General features: G+C 43.3%; 2 protein-coding genes across 2 annotated transcripts; one reads left to right on the top strand and one right to left on the bottom strand.

Moving 5' to 3' along the window:
* Nucleotides 1–4,267: 4,267 nt before the first annotated feature.
* SLC46A1 (solute carrier family 46 member 1) lies at nt 4,268–8,087 on the bottom strand (the record flags this gene model as incomplete). The annotated part of the gene is made up of 5 exons (XM_082008590.1): nt 7,514–8,087; nt 6,567–7,419; nt 6,089–6,172; nt 4,899–5,055; nt 4,268–4,343 (listed from the first exon to the last, which is right to left on the bottom strand). The coding sequence occupies exons 1-5, from the start codon at nt 7,751–7,753 to the stop codon at nt 4,268–4,270; spliced, it is 1,410 nt and encodes a 469-aa protein (XP_081864716.1). The 5' UTR covers nt 7,754–8,087.
* A 4,342-nt stretch (nt 8,088–12,429) lies between these two features.
* On the top strand, nt 12,430–26,489 carry SLC13A2 (solute carrier family 13 member 2; the record flags this gene model as incomplete). Its single annotated transcript, XM_082008741.1, has 12 exons — nt 12,430–12,501; nt 15,684–15,812; nt 16,160–16,296; nt 17,382–17,608; nt 18,498–18,678; nt 18,880–19,002; nt 20,120–20,341; nt 20,441–20,538; nt 21,126–21,247; nt 24,365–24,526; nt 25,461–25,598; nt 26,358–26,489. The coding sequence occupies exons 2-12, from the start codon at nt 15,714–15,716 to the stop codon at nt 26,487–26,489; spliced, it is 1,641 nt and encodes a 546-aa protein (XP_081864867.1). The 5' UTR covers nt 12,430–12,501; nt 15,684–15,713.
* Between the last annotated feature and the right edge of the window lie 251 nt (nt 26,490–26,740).

Below are 26,740 nucleotides of genomic sequence, written 5' to 3'. Positions count from 1 at the left end.
TCAGAAGCTGAAAGCAGGAAAGAGCAAATAGAAGCTAAGCCCTAATGAAATCCCTGTGTTTGGGAAAGATAACATGCGGAGGCTTCTAAACTGCTCAGCAGCAGCTTTCTCCTTCCCAGTAATGTCCCTTTATCACATGAGCTCGCTCCCTCTTTTGAGGGCCTTTCACCTCCTAATGCTGCAAAAAACCACTTTGTGCTCTTAACTCTGGCAATGGAAGTTTGGGTTTAGATCATGTGAAGTTTTGGCAGGGTCTTTGCAAAAACTGCTTTTTAAACAACCCCCTTCCCTCCATCTGATGTCTCCACTTTACCCCGTCTATACTTATAGGGCACAGGAGATTGGACTGCGACTTTGGAAAACATACATCCATGCAGATATGGAAGATGTTAACTGCTAACTGTATTTGTGGAGTAATTATACACTGGCTGTATTTTATTCTCTTGTTGGTACTCCACAGCAGATCTCCCGTGGCCTGTTCCTTCAAACAGGAGCTGGCATATCTCTCTGCCAACTAGCGCTTTGCCCTGACAGCCCTGGCTAAGCTCCTTGGGCTCAGGGTTGTCCCTGCTCTCTGCTGGATGCAATACCAAGTAGCATTTGTTCTTTCTACCGACCTCTTCTCAACACCCACCAGGTCTTTTTGCAGCAACTCGCTTTGAAACATCAGGGAAGAGGGAAGTCGACGCAAAGGGCAGGCGGAGGCTGCTAGGTGTGAGCACTGGCTGGGAGCAGGACTGACAGCCCCTGCTGCTAACATGGGAGGTGAGGAACCACAGGCACCCCGACACACATCCCCTGGGTTCTGCACTCCCAGCCTAGTCCTACTTCTCACACCTGCCTGGAGGGTGAGCAGGCTCTCAAAATCATGCCATTTTGCAATTAGGACCAGAAATCGCAGCTCCTACCCGAGCTTGTCTTTTTTGATGCAGAACAAAGTTAATCATGGAAAAAGACATCCTTGTTCAGAGCACACACAGGAGGAAGAGCAAGCCATGCCCAGGGAACACCAGTCTGCCCTGACAGTCTGAAGACCAGGCTGATGCACCACCCTGCAGAAGCAGCAAGCTCCTTTGCCTGTCCCTGCTCAAGGTAACTCAACTCTTTCAGCAGGTAATGAGGAGTCTCAGACACTTTGTTCTTCTCCTGGCTCTCCCCAAAGCCTCGCTGCTGCCTTAACTGACAGGAACACAAACACATTTCCTTTTGGCTTAGATCCATGAACGTTTGAGGGGGAGAAAAAAAAAAAGTTAAATTCTGGTGATTAATCACAGCTTTATGGATAGTTCTTATCAGCTCACAGTTAATGGCATCTTTGCTCTCCAGTGAAAGGTTAATAGCTATATCTGCCCAGCATTCATCAGAAATAGAATCTATCTAATCTCCAGATTAAATAGGAGGAAGCCAGCAGATGAGCCCAAAGGTGAATCTGCCAAAGGATAAAAGCCACTTGTGAGCTGCTTCAGGGAAGTCTTGAGTAACTGATTGAATGTCAAGGCCTCCATGGCCACCGAAGGAGTCCCACACAAACAGTCGTAAGGATTTTTCTCCCTACAATAATACACAGTAAGATTATTGTGTCGTTTCCCAGGAGCTCTCTAGCAATTAACCTCCTCACCCACCATTCAACATAGAGAACATTTACTTGTCCTCTACAGCTTAAGTGTCTCACCTGCAATGAGATCCCATCTCATGCTCCAGCTGCCTAGACTGTGACTCTTCCTGTTTCACCATCATTCAGTTACCTTCACCTTAATGAACTCGCCCAAAACATCCCCATGACAAAACATCCCATACCCAGCCCCTCCCAATCTAAGCAGTCTCAAAGAAATGAATCCTTCTGTTCTCACCCTTCCTTATTCCTTTGCTATGTCATGTCAGAAAGTGTTTAAAATTGTTCTATCAGCCACAATTAATAAATTTGGTTTATACTCTAAATTCCCACCTCTTTTCTGTTTGTGTCACATGCTTCTCCCCTGCAGCCTTCTCACACTTGCTCTCTCTCACCATCATGCTTTCTCATCCTCTGAAGGGGCAGCAGAATTGATATTCTCCAGGCACCATTCTCTGTGGGCACCCACACTTGGTCATGCTCATCTTTGCGTGGACTGATGCTCATTGCATCCCCAGGGACTCTCTACCTGCTGCCCAGAGTCACAATGCATGGATCATGTATTTGCTTCATGGTTGTAGTTCTTGGAGGACAGCCTAGAAAAACTTGGTTTTAATTTTTTTAATAGAGCATAATGGTTCCTATTGAATTTCTCCTTCACAAGCACACTGGCACAAACAGGAAAGCAGAGCCAGGGCACACGTTTCACTTCACTGCACAACACTGAGCAGCTGTTAGCACTGGCGTCCATGGAGTCTGTTGGTAGAGAATACTTACTTCACAATCAGTTCAGCTACAAACATCTAATGCAACACTCACAGCATGCCCTGTTCCTCAGGGAGGCTAATTCTGGGCTTAGCCTGTGAGACACGTAACTCCTGCCTATGTCCACTGGCATAACTACACAGATCAAGTGGCATAACACCAAGTTCTTAAAGCCTCCATACTCCTGCTTCCCCTCTCCCCAATTCTCCTGTTTTTTTCACAAACTCCTAATGAAGAGGGAACAAAGCTGTATAAGCATTTCATATTTACCACATATACTGAAGGACAGGTTACAGACTAAGCACTCCTGCAAGCTTTACTCTAGAGTTCAGGCAAAACAAGCTTTGGCTGCTTGCAAGTCCCAAATCTGCTTTTTTCCTGGCTCGGGTCTCTCACACACTGCTTCTCCACAAGGCAGACAACTTCCCGCTGCTGCTTCTTTATTGCAGAACCTTCTATAAAGGAAGAAGCATGAAAATAATGGAGAGAAGCACAGAACGAGGCAAGGACAAATGACATCAACAGCTGTACGAGAAAAGCTACCTTTATGAACCATAAAACAGAATGGAGGGTTTATTCATTCTGAAAGTAGTATCTGCTAGGCAATTTCACAGTAAAGACATTATTGCATGCATCCGAACAGTGTGTGCAACGCAGTGTACAAAGAACTGCTGGTTTATGGCAGTTTGAAGAAAACAGGATTGAGGCAATACAGTTAATGTTTTGAAAAGAACAATTAGGAGTACCATGAACACGAGGTTTGCTTGCTGGCATCAACATATCCTGAGAAGAGCAGCAGAGTTGAGGTCACTGACACAAAATTATGCCCCATACAACAACAAAAAATTACCTCCAGAGACATTAATCCTGTCCCCACAGCAGTTCATCACAACAGCGCTGTGTATTGATGAGGAAGGACTGCTTCTGGCTCTGCCATAAGCAGAGCAGTGACTTCACATGGGACTAGGGCACACTTATCAAAGCTGGGGCCTCAAATTTGTAGTGTAAGGGTCTTCAGTTAGGGGGGCCCAATTTTGTCAATTTTAGCCTTAACTTCTTCATTTTTTGCAACTGTCAATTAAGGCATCTACTTGCACCACAGTATTCTCAGATGAGCTATTACTTTTCCAAAGGACCTTGGAAATCCTGGGCTGAGCTGCATACAGACAGGCAGGACATGCCACCGGCACTCCTCACAACAAGCACTTCATGCACTGGATTCTCTCCCTAGGACACCTCTAACTTGCGAAGCTAAAGCTAGTTTAGTCAATAAGGTCAGCAACAGCACTCCTGGGGGAAACTACTGCTCATCATAAGGATTTCTGCAGGAGCCTAGTCTGGCATGTGACATTTGTATGACTTTCACTGACAACACGCTGATTTGGAGTGCAGATCTTTCTCCTCAGCAGTACACTGCTGGGTACCTCTGCTTCAGTCTCACTCTGCAGGCTTTGTTCTGGGCCTCATCCACACCAACAGTTCATCGGCTGCACACTGTAGCTCTCAGAGGGGAACATTTGGCAATTAAACCAGAACTCAGTCCTCTCTCACCACTACAAGCATGCCACAGAACTTTCCTTTCCCACCAAACCCCAAACCACTAACCGGCCCTGCAAATGGCCAACAATAGCTTTTACTCTTGATTGCCTTTTGGGTCTCTTGGGTTTTCTCTGCCAGATGAGCCAACACACGGCAAGGAGGCATTCACATCTGCAAATCAAGTTCCTACTGGGAGTCAGAGCCATGATTTCCAACCATTCAGCATTTAAAAATTAGTAAGGACAAGCAGGGTGTCCCTCCCACACTAATCAGTCCTTCAAGGGAAGGATAAAGAGCAGTCTTCAGATGGACACTGCTGAGCTGGCCAATTCCTTGCTGCTAAGTTGCTGCTCAGCCATCTGCAGGCGACAGGGAAGCATCTGCGAAGTGATTGTAGTCATGGTTTGAGTCCCAGATTTCTATCCACCTAAGAAAGAATGAACAGTTAGAGCCTACGAAGGCACACTGGGATGTCACTGAATGAAGTGAGTTTTAAAGTTTCAAAGGAACAGGACAAAATGACCCTGCCAGGAGCAGTTGCAGTTCTACTGCAAATCCCAACACATTCTTTCTCCCAGGACTTACCAGGGGATTTGCTTTCTATCATACATAACTTTTGCTTTAATTATTAAAGAAACGACAGGAAGCGAGGCTGCTAAGAGAGCTCCATCTCTTCCATAAAGGAGGACTTTCAAATTCAACTCAAGATTTTGGATTCCACTCTGAGGGTGGAGTGAGACTTTTACGCACTTTGAATGTCAGCAGCTACATTACTCGGGCTGCAGGTTTATCGCTAGGGTTCAGATGCCAGAAGAAACGGACCTGCACCTCTGCTTACAGGGGCACTAAATACCCTCTCATAAGTGTAACTGAAAATATGCCTTAAAAACTGTGAGCCTCGATCCCAAGTAGAGTAAATAGTATTTATCATATTACACTTCACAGGTCCTGTGGCAAAGTTTAGAAATTTGAAGTACATTACCCGATAATAGCTGCTGGAATAAGAAGAATTATAGCCCCGAAGAGAAAGGGAAACCCCCTCATGAAGTGCAAGCTGGCAGGGTAGAGAGAGTTGAACACTCCTGTAGCCACAAGTGAACACAGCCCTTCCACACAGGCAACAGATGCAAAGAGTGCACCTGGAAAAGATACGTAAGAGGTTAACGGTGAGATGGCCCTGCCTGCAAATGTCTTTACCACATCACCTCCTTCAGTGGCATTCTGTGAACCTTTCTAAGGGTTTGCACTTCCCATCAGAAAACTGATGTCTGCATTGTCAAGCATGGTAAGCAAGAGCTGGGAACAGAAATCAGGCATACCGTGCTGGCCTGGCAAGCCAAACCTTGCCAAGCTTAGATTCTCTGTAGCCAGGACCACCTCATTGACCTCCAGAATTTGTATCACCAGAGCTGACCAGCAATATTATACACGAGCTGGATTGTAAATGCTTTAGACAGGGCGTATCTAGATCTGTTTAATGCCAAGCACATCTTATCGCTTGTTAAACATTAAGTACAGCAGAAGACTGCACTTTATAGATTCAGCATCATAAATCTGGTACCAAGTGTGCACCACATTCATTGTAATATAAGAAACAAGCACTGTGCAAAGTCACCTTTCAACCTTTCCCACCTCTGTCTGCCTGCAGAGGTATTCCTGTGCAGCATTCAACAGCAAGTGCAAGCTCACCAAACAAATTACTGGAAGAAAGGCAAATATGCTTTTCCTACAGGTAATCCATGATCTTTCACCATGGTCAATGATACAACCCTGTAACAACACTGGATTTCTTCCTGCAGTAACTGATCTACAGAAAAGAGTCATGGTCAGGCAAATCACAATTTTCTGCTCATTATATAACCCATTTTAATTCTTGCTCCTGATAAAAGTTTTGGAAACGAACAGATGAATGAACGAGCTGTTCCTGAGCTTGAATGCAATACTTTTCATCTTGCATTTCTTCTCTTGTTCTCATCTTGAAAAACGTAGCAAATCTAAATAGATGAAAACTGACAATTATTCTGAAAAAATAAAATGTTACTCTGGGCCTGAGGGTAAATGCAGGAGTCCAAAGGAGCTAGGGATGTCCTAACCTCCCGAAGCAGTTTGGTTTCAATATTTCATGAGACAGTGTTTAAGGACCTGGCTTAAGCATAGTGGCTAACTCCTTACCCTGTTCCGTCTCACCGACCAGCTTGGAGAGCTTGGCTCTGATGACTGGAGTGGCTGCCATTGAAAGGAACAGAATCCCATAACCTGTAAGCAAGATACAGCACATTAGGGAAAGCTCAGCTGAAAAACAAAGTCTTCAAAGTCAATCCCAGATATATGTGGTTCCAGGGGGTTTCTCCCTGTTGTATTTAGACCCAAATCATTCTCCTGCATCGCACAATGTATGTTAGTCTGTGTCTGCAGCATAATACAGCTACTGGGAAACTTAATAGCCTGGGAACTATACAGTTGCACTTTCAACTTCAGTGTTGGGCCAACTTTGCTGTTAGCAAGCCACAGTTTTGTTGGTACATGGGCTGAAACGGAGGCAGAACTTCCTCCACATGCTTGAATTCACAGAAGCACACTGCCCTCCTCCATCTATTGGCACCTCTAAGCTAAGAGCCCAAGATATAGGGATTTAAGAACATGGCATCACCTGTAAACATCAGTGGTGTTGTAGCAGCAAGAGAAATCACCACCAGTCCAGAAATATTGGAGATCAATCCTATCTCTGCCACCCAGGTGTCTTCAAGGCAGAGCTGCAGCAGCCGCAGCCCTCCCAGGCTGCTCAGGTAAGCCAGGTAACTGGCAGCTGAGCCATACCCAATGAGGTCAGCAGCCCAGCAGAGAGGGGAGCCAAGCTCATACAAAACAAAGAGGTCCTTGGTTCCAAAATGTACCGTGACAAGAAGAAAGAAAGCCAGGGAGTAAAGGGCAAGCTTCCACCTGGAGATCAAGTGTTCTGGGGCCGTGTACAGCCTGTAGACAGCCTTGTAATGACTAAGGGTGAACAGCTTGGCTGGTTTCCGCTGCTTCACCGATTCCTGAAGACAGAAAGCAGCATAGAGAGCGGCAGCAAGACTGGCAGCAAACACAAGCCAAAAGGGGTTGATGTACCCCTGAGCCTTGCGCCACTGGCCGCCGCCGATGCTGGCCAGCATGCCTGCAATGCCTAGGCACGCCTCGAGGACGGCAACGCGAAATGTCCGTGTGTGTTTGTCACTGGTGTCAGCCACATAGGCGAAGCAGCTGGCCAGGATCAGGTTGTAGTCTCCCATGAGGCCGCTCAAAACGCGTCCAAGGAGAAAGTAGGCAACGTGCAGCTGCAGGTACATGACGAGAAGATAGATGGCCGCTTGCATGGCCATACCCACTGCCGGCAGGATGAGCGATGGACGGCGGCCCACGCTGTCGCTCCATGGTCCGAAGAGAGTCACGGAGAAGAGACCAACGAAGAAGCCTCCCAGGTTGATGTAGAGGTTCCAGCGGGAGACCAGCGCTTCTACCTCCTGCAAGAGAAAAAGGCACCTGAGGCCCGGGGCCGGCAGCACCCAACACCGCCCCGGAGCTCCCCGGGAGGCGGCGGCACCCCCACTCCCCGACCTGCCGCAGGGGGTCGTCGGCGGGGCTGCCGTTCCCGCAGCCGGCGGGGCTGCTGGCGTTGGGGCCGCTGTAGCCGCTCTCGGCCCCCAGCCGGTCCCAGAGGTACTGGGTGGCGAGCGGGCCCTGCAGGCCGAGGGACAGGGTGGCCAGGAAGAGGAGCGGCTCGGCGGCGGGCAGCGGCGGACAGCGGCGGGCGGGCAGCGGTGGCGGCGGCGGCGACGGCGGCAGCGCGGCGGCCATGACGGCGGGAGGCGGAGGAGCGGCGCGCCCCGCCCCAGGAGCCGGTAGCCGCCCGGTGGGAAGCGGCGGGGGGGGGCGGGACGGCTGTCGGTCGTCCTTCTGCCAAAGGAGGAAGGGACCCGCTCGCCGCTTGCCTCACCAGCCATGAGACCAGGCATTCCTGCTGCGTACGGAGCTTTCAACCCCGCTTGTGCCGTTTACTGACAGTTAAAGGAATTGAAGCGTAAAACGTGATTTATTTTTTCTTGCCTCCAAAGAAAAAGATATAATCAACATTTTAAATGCACTAGGATCTGAGAAATGTGGTAGTTAGCAACGTGTAATCGCTTCTATAAAGTCAGAGCGCATTAGAAAATACCTCTGTTTCTAAAGGACAAAATAACTTGCAGACAGTTAGACACAAGGGCTCCTGTCTGTGCTGTTAGGTTTCCGCTTAGGTTTGGTCTGCCTCGAAGAGCAGATCAGTAAGCAAAGGCCAAGTTGTTCTTTAAATTCAAAGAACACAATTCAGAGTTTTAGATTAACCCGTTTATATAAACTAGAGTAGTTCCAAACTAATGTAAATGGGCATCACTCCTTCGACACCATTGCGGGAGTGTTAATGGACTTCGAGTGAAGCTCTACCAAATCCCTCTGAAGACATAAACCATTCATTTTGCAGTAACACATGTACAGAGCTCATTTATAGCATCTTTGAAAGTAAGAGGACTCATATAGCAGTGGACAGAGTTGCTGTGGATGTGCTGCTTCTAAAGAAGAGGCACGATTCATTACCTGAGGTCCTTCGGCGCTGTTACTTCCATCCCATAGGCAAGATTGCCGCTGGAAGCTGACCTTCGTCTTACAGAGATGTGAAAACGAGAGGTTTCCTTTTAGATTTTGATTGCAACTTTAGGACATAAGAGTAGAAAGTAGAAAAATTACTTTGTTGTTGGCCGATTTTGTCACTCCACCTTTTTGGACACTAATTCAACATTAAGTGGATGCAAAATTGGGGCGGGGGGGTAGAATTCATTTGAAAGCTCTTTCTCCTTCTTTTTGTACCAAGGGTGAAATGCTAAAGCTCAGGATTGGCAGTTATTTAACTTGAAGCTTCTTCTTGTGAGCAATGTGCCTAAGTCAGGCTTGCAAGAGAGCTGTGAGTTTGCAGCTCTGACACCTGAAACCTCACTGTTTTTCAATCATAGGCATGTTACTGAAAGAAAACAAGCCCCAGCAGAAAAGGGATGACAAATAGCAGAAGCTCTTTGTGGAGCTGACATTGGATGACCTAACGTCTGTGCTTCTCTCTCTCTCTGCTTGAGTAAGCTATAAACAGAGCTGTGACAATTTATACCAATAAAATGAAAATGTTATCATCATTATCTGAAGTATGTGCTTGCATAATCTACCAAATAAAGACGTCAAAGTGACATTAACAAGACACTCCTTTTGGAATAAAAAACTTCAATTCCATTCTGGCATATTTACAGAACCAAGTAATTCACCGCTTATATTTCGGAAATTTCTTGCAACTGGGAAAAGAATTGCTGGTAATTTCCCAGTAGCATTTTTTTTCCCCCAAATACAGCCTGCAAGCTACCAAAGGGGTGCCTGTAAACCTGCAAGATCAGAAAGGTGAAAAAAAATAGCCCTATGCCTGCAAAGTGATGCACTGTAGCCAAAGTTTCCCAATGCACTGAGTTGTAACAGGCCATGTCAGAAAGTTCCCTCTTTGGCCCTAAGCCTTTCTTATCATAGAATGGTTTAGGTTGGAAAAGACCTTTACGATCATTGAGTCCAAACATTAACCAAACACTGCCAAGTCCACCACTAAACCATGTCCCTCAGTGCCACATGTACACACCTTTTAAATACCTCCAGGGATGGTGACTCAACCACTTCCCCGGGCAGCCTGTTCCAACACATGACAACTGTTTCGATGAAGAAATTTTTCCTAATATCCCATCTAAGCCTCCCCTGGTGCAAATTCAGGCCATTTCCTCTCATCCTATCGCTTGTTACTTGGGAGAAGAGACCAACACCCACCTCACCACAACCCCCTTTCAGGTAGTTGTGGAGAGCGATAAGGTCTCCCCTCAGCCTCCTCTCCTCCAGGCTAGAGAACCCCAGTCCCCTCAGCCACTCCTCATAAGACTTGTTCTCCAGACCCCTCACCAGCTTTGTTGCCCTTCTCTGGACATGCTCCAGCACCTCAGTATCTTTCTTGTAGTGAGGGGCCCAAAACTGAACACAGGATTCAAGGTGCGGCCTCACCAGTGCTGAGTATAGGGGGACGATCACTTCCCTACTCCTGCTGGCCACGCTATTTCTGATACAGGCCAGGATGCTGTTGGCCTTCTTGGCCACCTGGGCACACTGCCAGCTTCTATTCAGATGGCTGTTGACCAACACCCCCAGGTCCTTTTCCGCTGGGCACCTTTCCAGCCACTCTTCCCCAAGCCTGTAGCATTGAATGGGGTTGTTGTAAGCCATGTGCAGGACCCAGCACTGAGCCTCACTGAACCTCATACAATTGACCTCGACCCATCAATCCAGCCTGTCCAGATCCCTCTGTAGAACCTTCCTACCCTCAAGCAGATCAACACTCCCACCCAACTTGGTGTCATTTGCAAACTCACTATGGGTGCACTTGATCCCCTCCTCCAGATCATTGAAAAAGATACTAAACAGAAGTGGCTCCACTACTGAGCCCCTGGGAACACCACTTGTGACTGGTTGCCAACTGAATTGAACTCCATTCACCACAACTCTCTGGGCTTTTTTACTCAGCGAAGCATATGCCCACCCAAGCCATAAGCAGCCGGTTTCTCCAAGAGAACGCTGTGGGAAATGGTGTCAAAGGCTTTACCAAAGCCCAGGTAAACAATGTCCATAGCCTTTCCCTCATCCATTAAGTGGGTCACCTTGTCATAGGAGGAGATCAGGTTAGTCAAGCAGGACCTGCCTTTCATAAATCCATGCTGACTGGGCCTGATTACCTGGTTGTCCTCTACATGCCATGCGATGACACTCAAGATGAGCTGCTCCATAAACTTCCCCAGCACCGAGGTCAGACTGACAGGCCTGTAGTTCCCCAGATCCTCCTTCTGGCCCTCCTTGTAAATGGGCGTCACGTCTGCTAACCTCCAGTCAACTGGGACCTTCCTAGTTAGCCAGGACTGCTGATAAATGATGGAAAGCAGATTGGTGAGCACTTCTGTGAGCTGCCTCAGTACCCTTGTGTGGATCCCATCCAGCCCCATGGACTTGTGTGAGTCTAAGTGGTGTAGTAGGTCGCTATCTGTTTCCCTGTGGATTATGGGGGCTTCATTCTGCTCCCTCTCCCTGTCTTCTAGCTCAGGGGGCCAGGTACCTGGAGAATGACTGGTCTTACTTGTTAAAGACTGAGGCAAAGAAGGCATTAAGTACCTCAGCCTTTTCCTCAGCCTTTGTCACTACGTTTCCCCTCACATCCAATAAAGGATGGAGATTTTCCTTAGCCCTCCTTTTGTTGACCATGTATTTATAGAAACATTTTTTATTGTCTTTTATGGCAGTACACAGATTAAGTTCTACTCGGGCTTTGGCCCTTCTAGTTTTCTCCCTGCATAACCTCATGACATCCTTGTAGTCCTCCTGAGTTGCCTGCCCCTTCTTCCAAAGTTCATAAACTCTTTTTTTTTTTCTTTTTTTCTGAGTTCCAGCCAAAGCTCTCTGTTCAGCCAGGCTGGTCTTCTTCCCTGCTGGCTCAGCTTTCAGCACATGGGAACAGCTTGCTCATGTGCCTCTAAGATTTCCTTCTTGAAGAATGTCCAGCTTTCCTGGACTCTTTTGCCCTTCAGGACTGCCTCCCAAGGGACTCTGTCAACCAGGCCCCTAAACAGGCCAAAGCCTGCTCTCCAGAAGTCCAAGGTATCTTATAACACAGTGGGCTGCCATGTGGGAGGAACTCAGTTCTGACCATACTTTAACATTTCCCCTATTGTTCTTTGAGTAGAAGAGCACAGAATTGTCATGAGGGTCATCCTTGGACTGCATAAAGATGGGTGCCCCTGCTCTCAGGTGGTAAGGACTGTAAGTCCCTTTCTGAATGGGGACTGGAAGTGGCATTTGGGGACAGGAGCTCTGCTCTACTGGATTTTGCTAGCCAAAGAATTTCTGAGTGGGTACGATGATGTTTATATAACATTTTGTGTAGATGTTTCTAATCTCTATATTTGAGTTTTACAGATGCAGATGTGTTTTTCAGTACACTTTTTAAATTTTTAAAACAATTTTTAACCTATTATGGAGGGAGACATTTCTCGTTTTTATGGTAGGAATAAGAGTACCTATTCAAAGAAGGCATTATTAAAGACCGAAACATTAATATTATTTAAACAAAGCATAGGTCATTTCAGGATGCTTTTAATAAACCTACTTGGTCCATAAGGAGTTAATTCTCTCCTGGATTTATCAGTTATCAGGAAGATTGTCTTAAGAAAGTTCCTGGTCTGACACTCTTCTGCTATCCCCTCCCTTCTTTGTTCTCTTCCTTCTTTCTCCGATTACTGTTCCAAAAACAACACCCAACCTCCTCAGGTCAACGGTTAATATTCCCGAGTGTTTATATAGTCTCCAGCAGCAGACCTCAGGCCCTTCAGCACTGGGCTAGCTCCAGCACCATGGCTGGCTTCTTGCAGATGACCCTAGCCTTCAGGAAATACCTGATCATAGTGTTTGTACCCCTTTTGTTTCTTCCTCTGCCTCTGGCTGTTCCTACCAAGGTAAGAACTTTTTAAATTGAATTTGAGAGCCAAATCTCCAAATCTCTCCTTAGAGTTGTTCCTTTTAAGTGACAGAGCTGAAGAGAACATACAGATTCTTTCTCAGAGGCACTTCATTTATTGCTTGAAGATCTTTTTGTTCTGAGCAGACCCCTTTGACAACTGATAGTGGAGGAATATAAAAGCAATAGGGCATAGATGGATGAACAGATACATCTGTGATTGCATATTCTAGAAGAATGCTCAGTGACATGCAATTTTTTAACTTTTGCTTTGTGTCTAACTGATTTAGCAAAGGACTTTCTATGCTGAAGCTCATATGTGTGAACCAAAGTTACAATCTAAGGCTCAGTTTTAATCCCCCTTTTGATGTTCTAAAAGCATGCAGTCCACACCCTCTTTTAATTTTTTCTTTGTTGTTGTTGTTGCCAGATAGAAGAGGCATTTTTCTTAGTCAGATGGACAAGGCATTCTGATACATAAGGGCAAAATAATATGTACTTCACTCTTTTTTTTAGCATATACCTGTAAGAATCTTCCCAAACAATGATTTAAAATTTAAAATGTCAAGTTTTGGAAGACACCTTGCTTAGGATTCCTTCAGAAAAAGTTAACTACAAAAACCTGTAGTAGTGGGACAGGTATTTCTGAGACATTGATCATTTAAATACAGCACCCTGAGCAGGAAGACTGCCAGTGTTCTGCTTCTTCACCCTGGCTTATTTCTCCCACTCCCAATCTCTTCATGCAGACAGATCTAATCTCTGGTCTTCAGGTCTCTTGCTACAGTCCCAGCATCATTAAATAGATAGTTCCAATCAACCTCTCCTGTCACTGCTCTTTGGCTGTCAAGTCCTAGCTCTTTCCTCTCGTCTCTGCCTGCCTGTCTCCCAATCTCTGCTGACTCCCAGTTTCTAGTCTCCTTTGCCAAGCTTCCCTCTTCACTCCACTAGCTCTTCCCTGTCTTTTTGTGCAGCCTGTCCCAAAGCTTGCTCTTTCTTGCAGCTTCTTTTCTGACTGTTATCAGAGATTCGGAGCTATGATGAGAGTATTGCAAACAAGAATGATAGAGTAGCACTGGCTTGAAGTGATCAGGCATGTCCTCTTATGCCCTTGGGATGCAGATAAAATAGCTTAAACTATCACTTAAAAAGCTCACTAAGAAGAAAAACAGAAAAAGTACTTCTTTGCTAGTTAACTTTCCATAGGCAAAAGAGTTACTGAAGTTAAAAGAGATCTGGATCAGAAAAGTTCTAAGCAGCCAGAAAGAGACAGATTTTTTTTTTTTTTTTTGTCCTGTGGCCACGAGTTCAAACTTACTTGCTAGAGTCATTGTTACCATACAATAAGTCCCTGGTATTGCCTGTGGAATGATTTGGCAATCTTGGTTCAATTCCTCTTTGAAAATTACTCTCTCTGGTTTCTAAGCAGTCAGCTACAACACAAAAATTTAAAGGGTCCTCGACTTTTCCCTTTGCAGTCTGTAAGAAGATTTCTTGTGTTAAAATTGTGCATCGTGGTACTGCTAAGCAGGAAAAGCTGGTACCTCATCATGCAGAGTCGTAAGCAGACAACTTACAGGATGGAATTCCTCATTTTGCTATTCTGTTGAGCTATTAACCTGTTCTATAATGACATCGCACTGGACACTAAACTATTACAAATGAGAGCAGACAATGTAAGGATTTTGTCCAAAGACAGAGGAATGTCTTTACAGGACAACTGACTGTGCAAAGCCTTATTCCAGCTTTTACTGTGAGCCTGTTCAGAGCAGACTGGAAGAGAACAGCAGCGTGCCTATCATATATGTTCCAAAGCCCTGCTACAGTCTCTCAAAAGGTAGCCACTGGCATCTCTTAATAATAAAAATAGGGAAAAAAGGGATCATCAGAATGGAAAATTGCTTTCAGTGCTTGATAAGATGTATAATTAAGTTTCTTACTGCTTTCATTCAAAAATAAGGCTCAAAAAGGCATCTTCATCTCTTCATGAATCTCTTTAAGCTTTACTTCTCCAATCCTGCTACTTTGGTAATTTACCACCTAGATTGCTATCTTCTTTCCTCCAGACTATTCAGCTCCAATGTTCACCCTTTCCCTTCACCAGCTCTGTAACTTCCATGCCATGTTCAGAAGTCCTGAGCATGTTCTAAAGTATCACAACTTTGATCCTGCCAGCCACTATTCCAGCTCCTGGATTTACTTCTCTCTAATCTAGCCGTTACACTTTCCATTTCTTCATTGTTTTCTCAATAAGCATCACTATATTTTCATTCATACTGTCCAGTATATTTTAGCGGACATCCTTAATCCAAGACCGCACAACCACTTTTTTCTTCCTTTGGATTTGCTGGTGCCCGTTATTGTGCTTGTTCCAAAATGAGGAAGACACTACAACCTGCAATGTTACTTTTCCTTGCTTTCAGCCATATGAAAATCTGTTATGACATGTTATTTTGAATCTTTTTAGCATATGGGGCCGATTTAAATATTTTTACATAAAATTTGGAGTGGTTGTCCAAAGCAGAACCAAATCAATGTTTTCTCAAAAAAAGGAGTAACACGAAATAGGGAATTATCCTTTCTTCAAATAAACAAGTCAAAGCCAGTGGAAGCTGAAACTGGTATGCGACCAGTTTGTCAGTGTGCCTTTCAAAGTCTGTACTAAGCTAAAAATCCAATGAAAAATAGATAAAAGTATTTACAGTACAAGGAATCCATGCTGTTGAGATTAGTTGGGTTCATCTGGGCCAAGTCCTGAAACATGTGGAGAAAAAGGTGGAGAAACCTTGACTGGATCAGTAAGTTTTTCTGCAACTCAAAGACAGGAATATAGAAAAAGAGAACACCACCACCAGCAAAATATAAAGAAGTCTGTGCAGGGACTGCCAATCCATTATCATGAAGGCTTCAAAGTAATGAATTTGTTTCTTTTCCTAAGTTTCTTGTTTTTCCCCATTGGAAGCCCCAATCTTTTCCTCATAGTTCTGACAACGTTGTTGAATAGTTTGTCATTTGATTAGGATCTGCATAGGTAGGAGAATAGACAGGAGAGAAAGACAGAAAATAACCTTTTCCCAAATCCCTTTATCAGGAAATGAATATAATTATGGGCTGTTGCCTTCTCAAAGCCTGAGTGAGATGTACAGTCTGTTCTGATTGCATGTACTCTTCTCCTGTCAGGAGGCCCGATGTGGTTACGTTATCATAGTGATGGCACTGTTTTGGTGCACGGAAGCCTTGCCGTTGGCTGTCACAGCTCTCTTTCCTGTCCTGCTGTTCCCACTAATGAGTATCATGGATTCAACAACAGTAAGAGATCTTACTCTATACATGTTTGCCTATGTATTTATGGGTCAGCTTCTCTTATTATGGGATTATTTCCAGGGTGACTTCCAGCGTGTGTTGCAAAGAGGAAAAAATTGCACTATTGCTCCACAGGGAATCATCTGTCCTCTCCATGGAACAGAACTTGCATGAGCCTAGAGTGGACTCTGGGTGGAGCTGCTAATCTGAAATCAAAGCAAATTCACTGTTTAGATGCAATCCATAGTTGCTGAGTGCTAATGTCTTTGGGATAAGATCCTCCCTCAGAAAGCACCTTCTCTCTAAACATTATCTTCTTGTCACTATTTTTTCTCCTTTGTTCGATGTTACAGGTCTGCAGGGAGTATTTGAAGGACACCAATATGCTTTTTATTGGAGGACTGCTGATGGCCATTGCTATTGAGAATTGGCACCTACACAAGCGTGTTGCTCTGTGGGTCTTGCTTATCACTGGTGTCAGACCAGCCCTGTGAGTAACAGTCATGAAAACACTGTGGGATAAAGGACTTTATGGTGTTAGTTCCTATCTCAGAGTTGCCCGTAGTCTCCTACATTAATCTGCAAATCATAACCTACAAAAACTTTTCTACAGTCCAAGTGAATTAGTGCCTGAGCAAACCTTGAAAATGGGGATCCTTTGATGTGTTACAGGCCTTGTGCCTCTTTTTTGAATTCCAAATGGCTTCAGGTGGAGAAGTAGCAAGAAGAGAGTCAATTCTGAAAAGACAAGGGGGCTGCTAGACTTGTCCAGAAGCACAGCTTTAGACAATCAGGAAAGACTACAGCTGAAACACAGGACATATACTCTCTAGCTGTTATACTGGTTGCAAAGAGAAGAAAAAATATTGGGATGCTTGTTTTGAAAACAACAAATGTTTACCAGACTAGAACTTAAAGATATGCAGAGGCTACACGGCCCTATTTAATTTGTCTCAGATCATAAGAAGAGGGAATACTGAAGGAAATTACAAAGCAATAGAATAAAAATGCATACAAAATAAAGCCCTTTTCATCTAATATATAATCTACATCTCATCTAAAGAATAATTTTGAGACAAATAACATAGTAATACTGAACAAGGATTAGAATTTTATATGAATAAGAAGAGAATCTTTAATGACAAAGTTGGGATAAAATTACAAAAAAGAAATCATCTTCCTTATGACTTAAACTGATTGCCATTTAGGATCAAATTCCATTTGCAATTCCTCTTCAAAATATATTATAATACATTAATATGTGTTACTGAGATGATATGTCTTCCTCTGAAACATGCAGAAAAAGCAGGACACTGACTAGATAAACTGTTTGCTCCAAGATACCAGCTCCACTTTCCTAGTAATAAGAATGTAAAAGCACAATTGGCTGAAATTGCAAAAAGAAAAATTTATGTTAAATCTTACGGTGTCATTTACAAAGCGGACGAGGGCGAGAGGAAGTACTAGATTGCTAAGCATTTTCCAAACCCAGCATTTGTAACCAAAGCTTTGTAACAATAAAGGACATTGCAGTGCTGAGTTCTGAACTGGCTTTTTCAAACTTTTTCATTTCAGACTTCTCATGGGTTTTATGATTGTGACCGCCTTCCTGTCGATGTGGATCAGCAATACCGCCACCACTGCCATGATGGTCCCGATAGCACAAGCGGTGTTGGAACAGTTGCACAAGTCTGAAATGGAGTCTAGCACAGCTGGCCAAGCATCTGAAAACATCAATAAAGCCTTTGAACTGCAGGAAGAGTCAAATAAACCAGATAGCTCCAAAGAAACAGAGGAAAAAGGTGAGAGGGTTACGGGTGTTTTTCTCTTTGGGGTAATGGAGGATGGCATGATGCCTTCTTCACTGTCATTATATATGCTAGCAAATTCTAAAAGAATATACTTAAAGCATCCTGACTGTATCAGACAGCATTTATGAGGCTTTTTCATGAACCAGACAAAAGCATAGTAAGATCTACTGACTTGGCTGAAGTTAGAAATTGAAAATACGAAGAGATGATAACTAAGCAATAAAATATCAAAATGTGTAAATTCTCCATTAGCCAAAGCCTTTACATAAGGCTTGATATTTCCTTAGATATTTATGTTAGTTCCATTATTATTTACTGTGTAACTTATCAGATAATAGGGAATTTCCGAGGGAAAATTTCTGGCCTATTTCATGCCAGAAGGTTAGGGATTAAAATGATCTTTCTAATCCAAAGATACGCAATCATGCAACAACATCTCTTTAGCAGCTGTCTTGCCCTCTACCCACCTTTGAGACAACTCCAGTGTTTCTGAATGTAAATCTCAGTGCCAGCAGTCAGGTGATGGTACAGAACAAGTTACCTTCAGTCCAACTCCTCTGACTCTGTTGTACCTCCCTGAATTCTTGCTTCTCTCCCCTCCATGTGCAGTTCAGACATTGCCCTAGTTCACAGAGAAGTGTCAGCAGTATGTTCAGACTTGATCAAACATTTCAACTTCTCTTCCTCTGAAAAACTGCTCTGTATCAAGACAATCAGTAAAAATGGACAGAAGATCAAAGAATTAACAATGAGGAAATTTGGGTCCTTCAGCGTTGAGTCCATTGTGTCCTAGCCTTGAAATACTGAATTACACAGACACAAGATCTTTTCTTATCAAATCTACCTTCTGTAACTCTTTTGTTCCTGCCTTGGCACCTAGGTAATAGTCATGTCCTGACAGTTGAGGAAGACAAAAAGAGAAATGAAAATCTGCTAGAGGAGAAACACAAGAAATTCTGCAAGGGAATGTCTCTCTGTATCTGTTACTCAGCCAGTATTGGAGGGATTGCAACTCTGACTGGTACAACACCAAATCTGGTACTGCAAGGACAAGTTGATGAGTAAGTCTGGTTGAATTGGGGATTACATACGCTACAGCTGACTTCTAGCCAACACAGAAAGAAATATCAATTTGGTAACTTTGTCGGGAAGTTAGCTTCTCTTCCTTAGAGGCCTCACAGTACCTCTGCTTTTTCTGAATCGTTAATGAAACACAGAAGAGTGCAGAATTTTGGACACTAACAGCCATCTACATTTTACAGGCTCTTTCCTAACAATGGCAATATCATCAACTTTGCCTCTTGGTTCTCCTTTGCTTTCCCCACTATGATCATGTTACTGGTTTTGGCATGGATTTGGCTGCAGATACTGTACTTGGGCTTTAAGTAAGTACCTTTACACACTGTGATACAGCTGAAGGCCTGTTAGCAAGTACTCCTTACATGTTGTAACACAAGTGATACTTTCATTGATGAGCCTATACTTGAAAGTCAGACAGCAAGTGACAAAGTCCTCATATACAACAGAGACTAGCAGAACAGCATACTAAGTATCTGTTAAAATACTGCAACTTTTTCTCCGAGGAAGCTGATCAAATCCCCAAAGCTAAATATACTCTGTAGATGAAAATAGGAAGTTATAACTGCATATAACCTGTTCTGCAGCGTTGCTTTCATGTCCTGAAAGACTGTTGTGCTTCAAACCAGAAAATTGGTTTATACATACAGCTGGTAAATACCTTTGTGATGAGAGTTGCTGCAGACCTAGAGGATTAGTATTGTGCCAGTTCCCAATGCTAATCACCCCATACAACCAGCTTGCATTACCTACCTGTTTAATACTTAGCCTATCACTTTTGTATTATGCCCAACCTCCTTTCTTTTAAATAGAAAGAGCTCTGTAATAACCTGCAATGATACTCTCATCTTCAAATTCCTCCTTTTAAAATTCTCCTTTTCTGTAATTTTAAAAAGCTTGGCAATTATTTACTTCCTGGTGATAGAATCATAGAACGGTTTGGGTTGGAAGGGACTTCAAAGATTATCTAGTTCCAAGCCCCCTGCCATAGGCAGGGACATCTTCCACTAAACCTGGTTGCTCAAAGCCCCATCCAACCTGGCCTTGAACATTCCCAGGGATGGGGCATCCACAACTTCTCTCAGCACACAGCCTTGTCAGTCACACTAACATTGACATTATTTCCCCATGTGGTCAGATAGCATGCCTGTTTATATTTAGATCACAAGCTTTCAAGGGTAGGAAGCTTCTTTTTGATCATCTTGGCAGTATGCAGTACAATGCAGTTACTATCCAACACCTATGGCTGCTGATGCTATGGCAATATTTTTATATATTTTATATATAAATATATATATATAATTTCTACATGCATCTATAAATAAATATATCTAAAAGACAAGATGACCGAGTATAAAATTTTGATTCTTAACTCTGAGATTATCTAACAAATTTCTCTGATATTTCTTGTCCATTTTTTTCTAGTTTTCAGAAGAATTTTGGTTGTGCTGCAAATGCCTCTGCAAAGGCTAAGGAGCAACTGGCCTATGACATTATCAAGGCAGAGGGCAAGAAATTGGGCTCAATGAAATTTGCAGAAATAGCAGTTTCGATCCTCTTCATACTACTGATACTGCTCTGGTTTACAAGAGACCCTGGTTTCATGCCAGGCTGGGCAGCAGCACTTTTGGACAAAAGTGATACAAGGTATCACTACTTCTCCTCACTTTGAATAAAAATTAAATACGTTAGATTTCATAAAAATGAAAGCACGGCTAAACTAAATATTTGACCAATCTATTGCAGCTATGTCACTGATGCTACAGTTGCCATCTTCATCTCAGTTTTGTTGTTCATCATCCCTTCTGACATTTCTAACAATGACAGAGATAAACAACAAACAGGTAAGTTTACTGAAGGCATCAAAAATCAACTGTCAGAACAGGTACACAGGAAGTTTTACATGTTAGATTTACAAAGGAAATTTCAAACATTAAACAAGATTTCAAACTGCTCTTCCTGCATAGCTACAGCTGTATGTTTTAGGTGAGGCAAGGCATATGTCCCATAAAAGTTCTCTGTTTCTTGTAATTTAATGAAGTAGGAAACTCTTATCCCAGCAGTATTCCAGACACTAATGTACACATATGTAAAACCTTCTGAAGCTGGTGTCTTCACGAGAGAATACATGACTTAACAGAAACACATACAGTTCTGCAGATATGTTGCCATACTTTTAACTCACTCTTACCTGTATTCTACTATGCCTTTTGGAGTAGCTACAGATCATTCATTAGTATTTTTGCAAGTCAAGTTTTAAAATCTTTGTTGATGAGGCTCCCATTATTTGCTTTAGGAGATAATTCCACAGTCTACTTGATCTTGCTGACAGAAGTGTTTCCTGACTTTCAGACTAAACTCACCTCCCACCAAGAAGTGCTCCTTTCTTTGCAGAATATAACATGGCTTACAAAACCTTTTTGGATTTTAGGCAGCAAGTCAAAAATCCAAGCACCTCCAGCTCTTTTGGACTGGAAAGTAGTTCACCAGAAAATGCCATGGAACATCGTGTTTCTGCTGGGAGGTGGCTTTGCCTTAGCCAAAGGCAGTGAGGTAACATTCCTGTGCTTACCTGGTATTTGTCTTCCTGGGTGTTTTCCATCTTGCTTTTAATGCATGCTCTCCCAGAACGCAAGAGGGCATGCTGGGAGCACCAAATGCGCATTTCCTCAGCTAGTGGCAGTAGGACAGACTTCACCATCCTTAGGAGGAGTCCTGTGATTAGAACAAACCTTTACTGTTGTTGCCTATGCAACTGGGATGGTACTACCAATCAAGGCAGCATGATTAACTGCATTTCTAGAAAAGTGGATGATTAACAAACTGCCCCAACACATCAAAGGTTCCATTAAATAAAACTTAATTGATGTGGCAAGGATGAAGAGATAATGTGCCCAGGATGGGTCTCCAAACTATTTCAAACAAACTACTTATGTGATTGAAATTAAACTGCTAGAAGACAAATGTAGAGCTAGCTAGAGGACCTTCAGGAGCAGATAAAAACATCTGTCCGACTGAAGGATGTATTGATATACTTCTGCGGGCATCTGCCAGCAGTCCAGTGCTACAAATTATTTTTAAGTAATGACTTAGATGATGGAACAGCCAATACATTTATTAAATCTATAGACAATAAACAAGTTGGAAAAGGCTTCAAGTGCCTGGAATTCTAGTTCAGAATTCAAAGATCGCAATGACCTGTAAAATTGTTTCTAGAAAACAGGGATGCAACTCAATATAGGAAATAGGAAGAAGTATCACAAATGCAAGATGTGGAAATAACAGGATAAGTTTTAACACTGCTCATACACCTTGTTCTAGTCAATATTTTTATCACACAGAATCACAGAATCACTAGGTTGGAAAGGACCTTCAAGATCATCAAGTCCAACCATTAATCCAGCACCACCATGTCCCCTAAACCATGTCCTGAAGCGCCACATCCACACGTTTTTTGAACACTTCCAGAGATGGCGACTCCACCACCTCCCTGGGCAGCCTGTTCCAATGCCTGACCACCCTCTCAGTGAAGAAATTTTTCCTAATATCCAATCTAAACCTCCCCTGGTGCAACTTGAGGCCATTTCCTCTTGTCCTGTCACTAGTTACTTGGGAGAAGAGGCCAACACCCTCGTCGCCACAACCCCCTTTCAGGTAGTTGTAGAGAGCGATAAGGTCTCCTCTCAGCCTCCTCTTCTTCAGACTAAACACCCCCAGTTCCCTCAGCCGCTCCTCATAAGACTTGTGCTCCAGACCCCTCACCATCTTCGTTGCCCTTCTCTGGACACGCTCCAGCACCTCAACATCCTTCTTGTAGTGAGGGGCCCAAAACTGAACACAGGATTCAAGGTGCGGCCTCACCAGTGCTGAGTACAGGGGCACAAGCACTTCCCTACTCCTGCTGGCCACACTATTCCTGATACAGGCCAGGACGCTGTTGGCCTTCTTGGCCACCTGGGCACACTGCCGGCTCATGTTCAGCTGGCTGTCAACCAGCACCCCCAGGTCCCTTTCCGCCGGGCTGCTCTCTAGCCACTCCTCCCCAAGCCTGTAGCATTGCATGGGGTTGTTGTGGCCAAAGTGCAGGACCCTGCACTTGGCCTTATTAAACCTCATACAGTTGGCCTCTGCCCATCGATCCAGCCTGTCCGGATCCCTCTGCAGAGCCCTCCTACCCTCCAGCAGATCAACACTCCCACCCAACTTGGTGTCATCTGCAAACTTACTGAGGGAGCACTCGATTCCCTCATCCAGATCATCAATAAAGATATTGAACAAGACTGGCCCCAGAACCGAGCCCTGGGGAACACTGCTTGTGACCGGCCGCCAGCCGGATTTAACACCGTTCACCACAACTCTCTGGGCTCGGCCATCCAGCCAGTTCCTCACCCAGCAAAGAGTAAAACTGTCTAAGCCACGAGCCGCCAGTTTCTCCAGGAGAATGCTGCGGGAGACGTTGTCAAAGGCTTTACTAAAGTCCAGGTAGACAACGTCCACAGTCTTTCCCTCATCCACTAGAGATTATATTGCTACTGAGAAAAAAAGCAAACAACTGGAAACTATAGGTAGGACCATCATACCCAAGACATGTAAAATATAATCCTTCCACTCAGGACTGGTAAATCCTCAGGTACAGTAATGTATTCAGTTTTGAATATCAGTCTTCAACAACATGTAGGCTATATGAAGAAAGTTTAGAGGAAGGTAGTAAAAATTATCAGATCTCTGTGAAACATGTTTGGAAAAGGAAAGATTCAAAAAATTACACTAATTTATTCTAGAATAAGTAATCAAATACATAAAAGCTGCTGCAGAAAGGGAGATAGTATACTTTTTTATATTCTGATGGTGCTAAAGGGCTTAAATTGCAGCAAAGGAGATTTAGGTTAAGCAGTGGGAAAATGTTCCAACTGTAAAGACAGTTAAGCACTTGAAAAATTATCTGGGCAGATTTTGGAAACTTCTTTGCTAGAGATTTTTAATAACAAGTTTGAAAAACATCTATCAGTAATAATTTAGGTAAAGCTGATCCTGCCCTAGGACAGGGAATTAGACTAGTCCTTTCAAGATAGGTTCCAACCCTCCTGGGAGACAGCACTTTTCAATGTCCGAAGAGACAGGCTGAAGTAACCAAGATATGAAATAGGGAGGACATGAAGAACAGTGGTTGCCAAACCAGTAAGAAAGCAAGCTAGGCCATAATGCATGAAGCAGCAAGACAGGCACAGTTAGGTTATGTTCTCTTGAGAAGCTGAATAATAAAGATGCTCAAACTACAGCCCAGAATATAGGGAAGATGCTGGTATTTTTCAGTGACTGAGAAGGATGAAAGATATGAAAAGCTTCAGATAGTTGATCAAAATCTCAGATAATGTGATGAAATTACATCAAATCATGAGAATATCTGCTAAGATATATGAAAGTATTTTAGAAAGTGAGTTCAAAGATCTTTGTTTAGATTCAAAAAAAAGCCTCAAATATTGATCATGTACAACTAATGGCCTGAACAGAGAAATAATTATTTGCTATCAATAATGTACAGAAAGCAGTTTGTATGAGAACTCGTATAAGAAGGGAAGGTAGAATTGGTATGAGAAATGTAATTGGACTGTGATGTGGCTATTTCTTCTCCAGCCTACTATCTTGACAGACCTCTTTCCACTGTTACAGGAATCTGGTCTGTCTTCATGGTTAGGTAGCAAGCTGACTCCTCTGCAGCAAATCCCTCATCCTGCTATTGCTCTCCTGTTGTGTCTCCTCATTGCCACTTTCACTGAGTGCACCAGCAATGTGGCCACCACTACTCTCTTCCTCCCTATTCTGGCTTCAATGGTAAGTTCCAGTGTTTCAAAATACTCTTGTAAGAACAGTTTTCAACTCTTCTCCAAGCATACATCTGTTCAAGCACTGGTTTGTGTATCCAATCAGGAATACAAGACTTAAAATATACATATATGTACATGCATGCATATATATTCACACACACTGTGCTTAGTTCAACCTTTCTAAAATCATTGCTGGTGAAAAGTAAAGGGATTAAATTCATTGGCATATTAGACTTTGCCTTCTGGCCTAAACAACCTCATGAGGTCACTGCCAGCTGTACTTGTTTTTTCCTATTTGTTCTGCACAGAGACAGCAACAGCAGCAGCATTTGCTTCCCTGCAACATTCCATTACTGTATTTCACTCCGACCACTAACCTTCCAGAAGCCTCTGAAGGTGATAGCATTAGTCAAGCTGTATGACCTAATTCAGACTTCTGCATTTCCACATGAGATTCCTGTTGCTGGGGTAGACATAGTTCTGCAGTGTGAAAAGCTGGTTCCAGATAGAAACTGGAATAAGCTCCACCAAAATCTTTTTGCATAGGCCACAGAGTCCAGCTAACCCCTAAACTGATCCACTCACCTTCAGAGCTTGGGCAGTTTCCTCTGATAATTCAATTTTGTTCTTAACCACTTTGAAGCCACTCCACATTTTTTCCTGGTTTTAGAGTTGAACACAACCCTTATTGTTAATTTATACTGCAGCAGTGATCAGATTCCACAATGAAAAACACAACGCACTGACCACAAAATCAATTCTTGCATTTGCTGCATAAAGACATCGGCTAAAAGTTTCTAAAGCAGAACAAAAATATGAGTGGGTGCAGTGTTTGTGAAAGAACAAGATTTCTGACACTGATACAATCAGTCATCTGCCAAAAGATTTCTATGCATTTTTGTATATCAAAACCATCATCTTTGCTTTCCCTTCTTGCATAGGCTGAAGCGATCTGCCTCAATCCACTCTATGTCATGCTGCCCTGTACACTTTCTGCATCGTTGGCATTCATGCTCCCAGTGGCCACTCCTCCTAATGCCATTGTCTTCTCATATGGACAGCTCAAGGTTATAGATATGGTGAGCAAAAGCGCATTCTTTTCAGAATTTTCATCACTAGTTTTGATCTTTCCTTTTTCTAATATTGGCTCTTTTTGGAAGAGTGTTAGAAAACTCACTGTACTGAGCTTATGTCAAATGGAAAGAACAACATACATGTGTGAATTAGTAAAGGGTCACACTGACTCTAATATATAATCAGAGCCTTATAAAGATGCTATTGAGCTTTTAAAAAACAGCCACAGCTTCTTCAAGATGTTCCAACAAGAGCTTGCTGTCAATGAGAAATGGCAATGTCTAACTGTTCAAAAAGCCCAAATGTAGATCATAGGGATGTCAAAGAGCCCTGTCATCTGGACAGTCCTTCTGCAGAGACTAGGAAGCCTAGCACATCTCACTAGGCTGCCCTGATGCCCTTTCTCACTATGTTAAGAAAAGACAGACAAAGATGCCATGTCTCTTGATAACTTTTCTAATTTATAATGGATCCAAGAAGAAATCCAAAGTAACATTAGAGACAGATGCCAGGTCAGAAGAGAAAGTCCTAGATAAGTGGATTAAAAGGATTTCAGAACTTCTAGTTTAAGAGTTTTATCTAATGGAAATTCATTTTCCACTAATACAAATTATGTTTGTGAAGAAAACCAGCTTAAATGTAATTTGATGGAGTTGTGAAAAAAGGCCAAAGAGAAAATCTAACCGTATAAACAATCCTAATCCGCAAGGAAGGAAAAAAAAGCACTCACTTCAACTAATAACCTGCCTCTTTTCTAATTCTAGGCCAAAGCTGGGTTTGTACTCAACATTTTAGGAGTTCTGACGATAACTCTAGCCATCAACACCTGGGCTTCATCTCTGTTCCAACTGCAAACTTTCCCATCTTGGGCAAACAGGACAGGTACATGCCCATAATATGGAGAGGCACAGGAACCAACAACTGCTTCTGTTAGAGCTGCAATGAGAGCAAGACTATCATCTACACAAGTTTTGCTGAGGCAGTGGTTAAAAGGCCTGTTCTGTGGAAATGGACAAGCCACCTACGAGCAAAATCATTCAGTTGATAATTAAATTGCCTAACAGTGTTGTTTAGCAGGCAATTTTCTTACCCCAACAGTAAGATGAGGTAAACTTTGGCTTTTCAACTGTTCCAGGTATCTTTAGAT

This window comes from Phaethon aethereus (assembly GCF_964289735.1).
Source record: "Phaethon aethereus genome assembly, chromosome: 19".
In the NCBI taxonomy this organism is placed as follows: Eukaryota; Metazoa; Chordata; class Aves; order Phaethontiformes; family Phaethontidae; genus Phaethon; species Phaethon aethereus.
The sequence above is the reverse complement of the archived record's forward strand: the minus strand, read 5'-3'. Positions and strand labels throughout refer to the sequence as shown.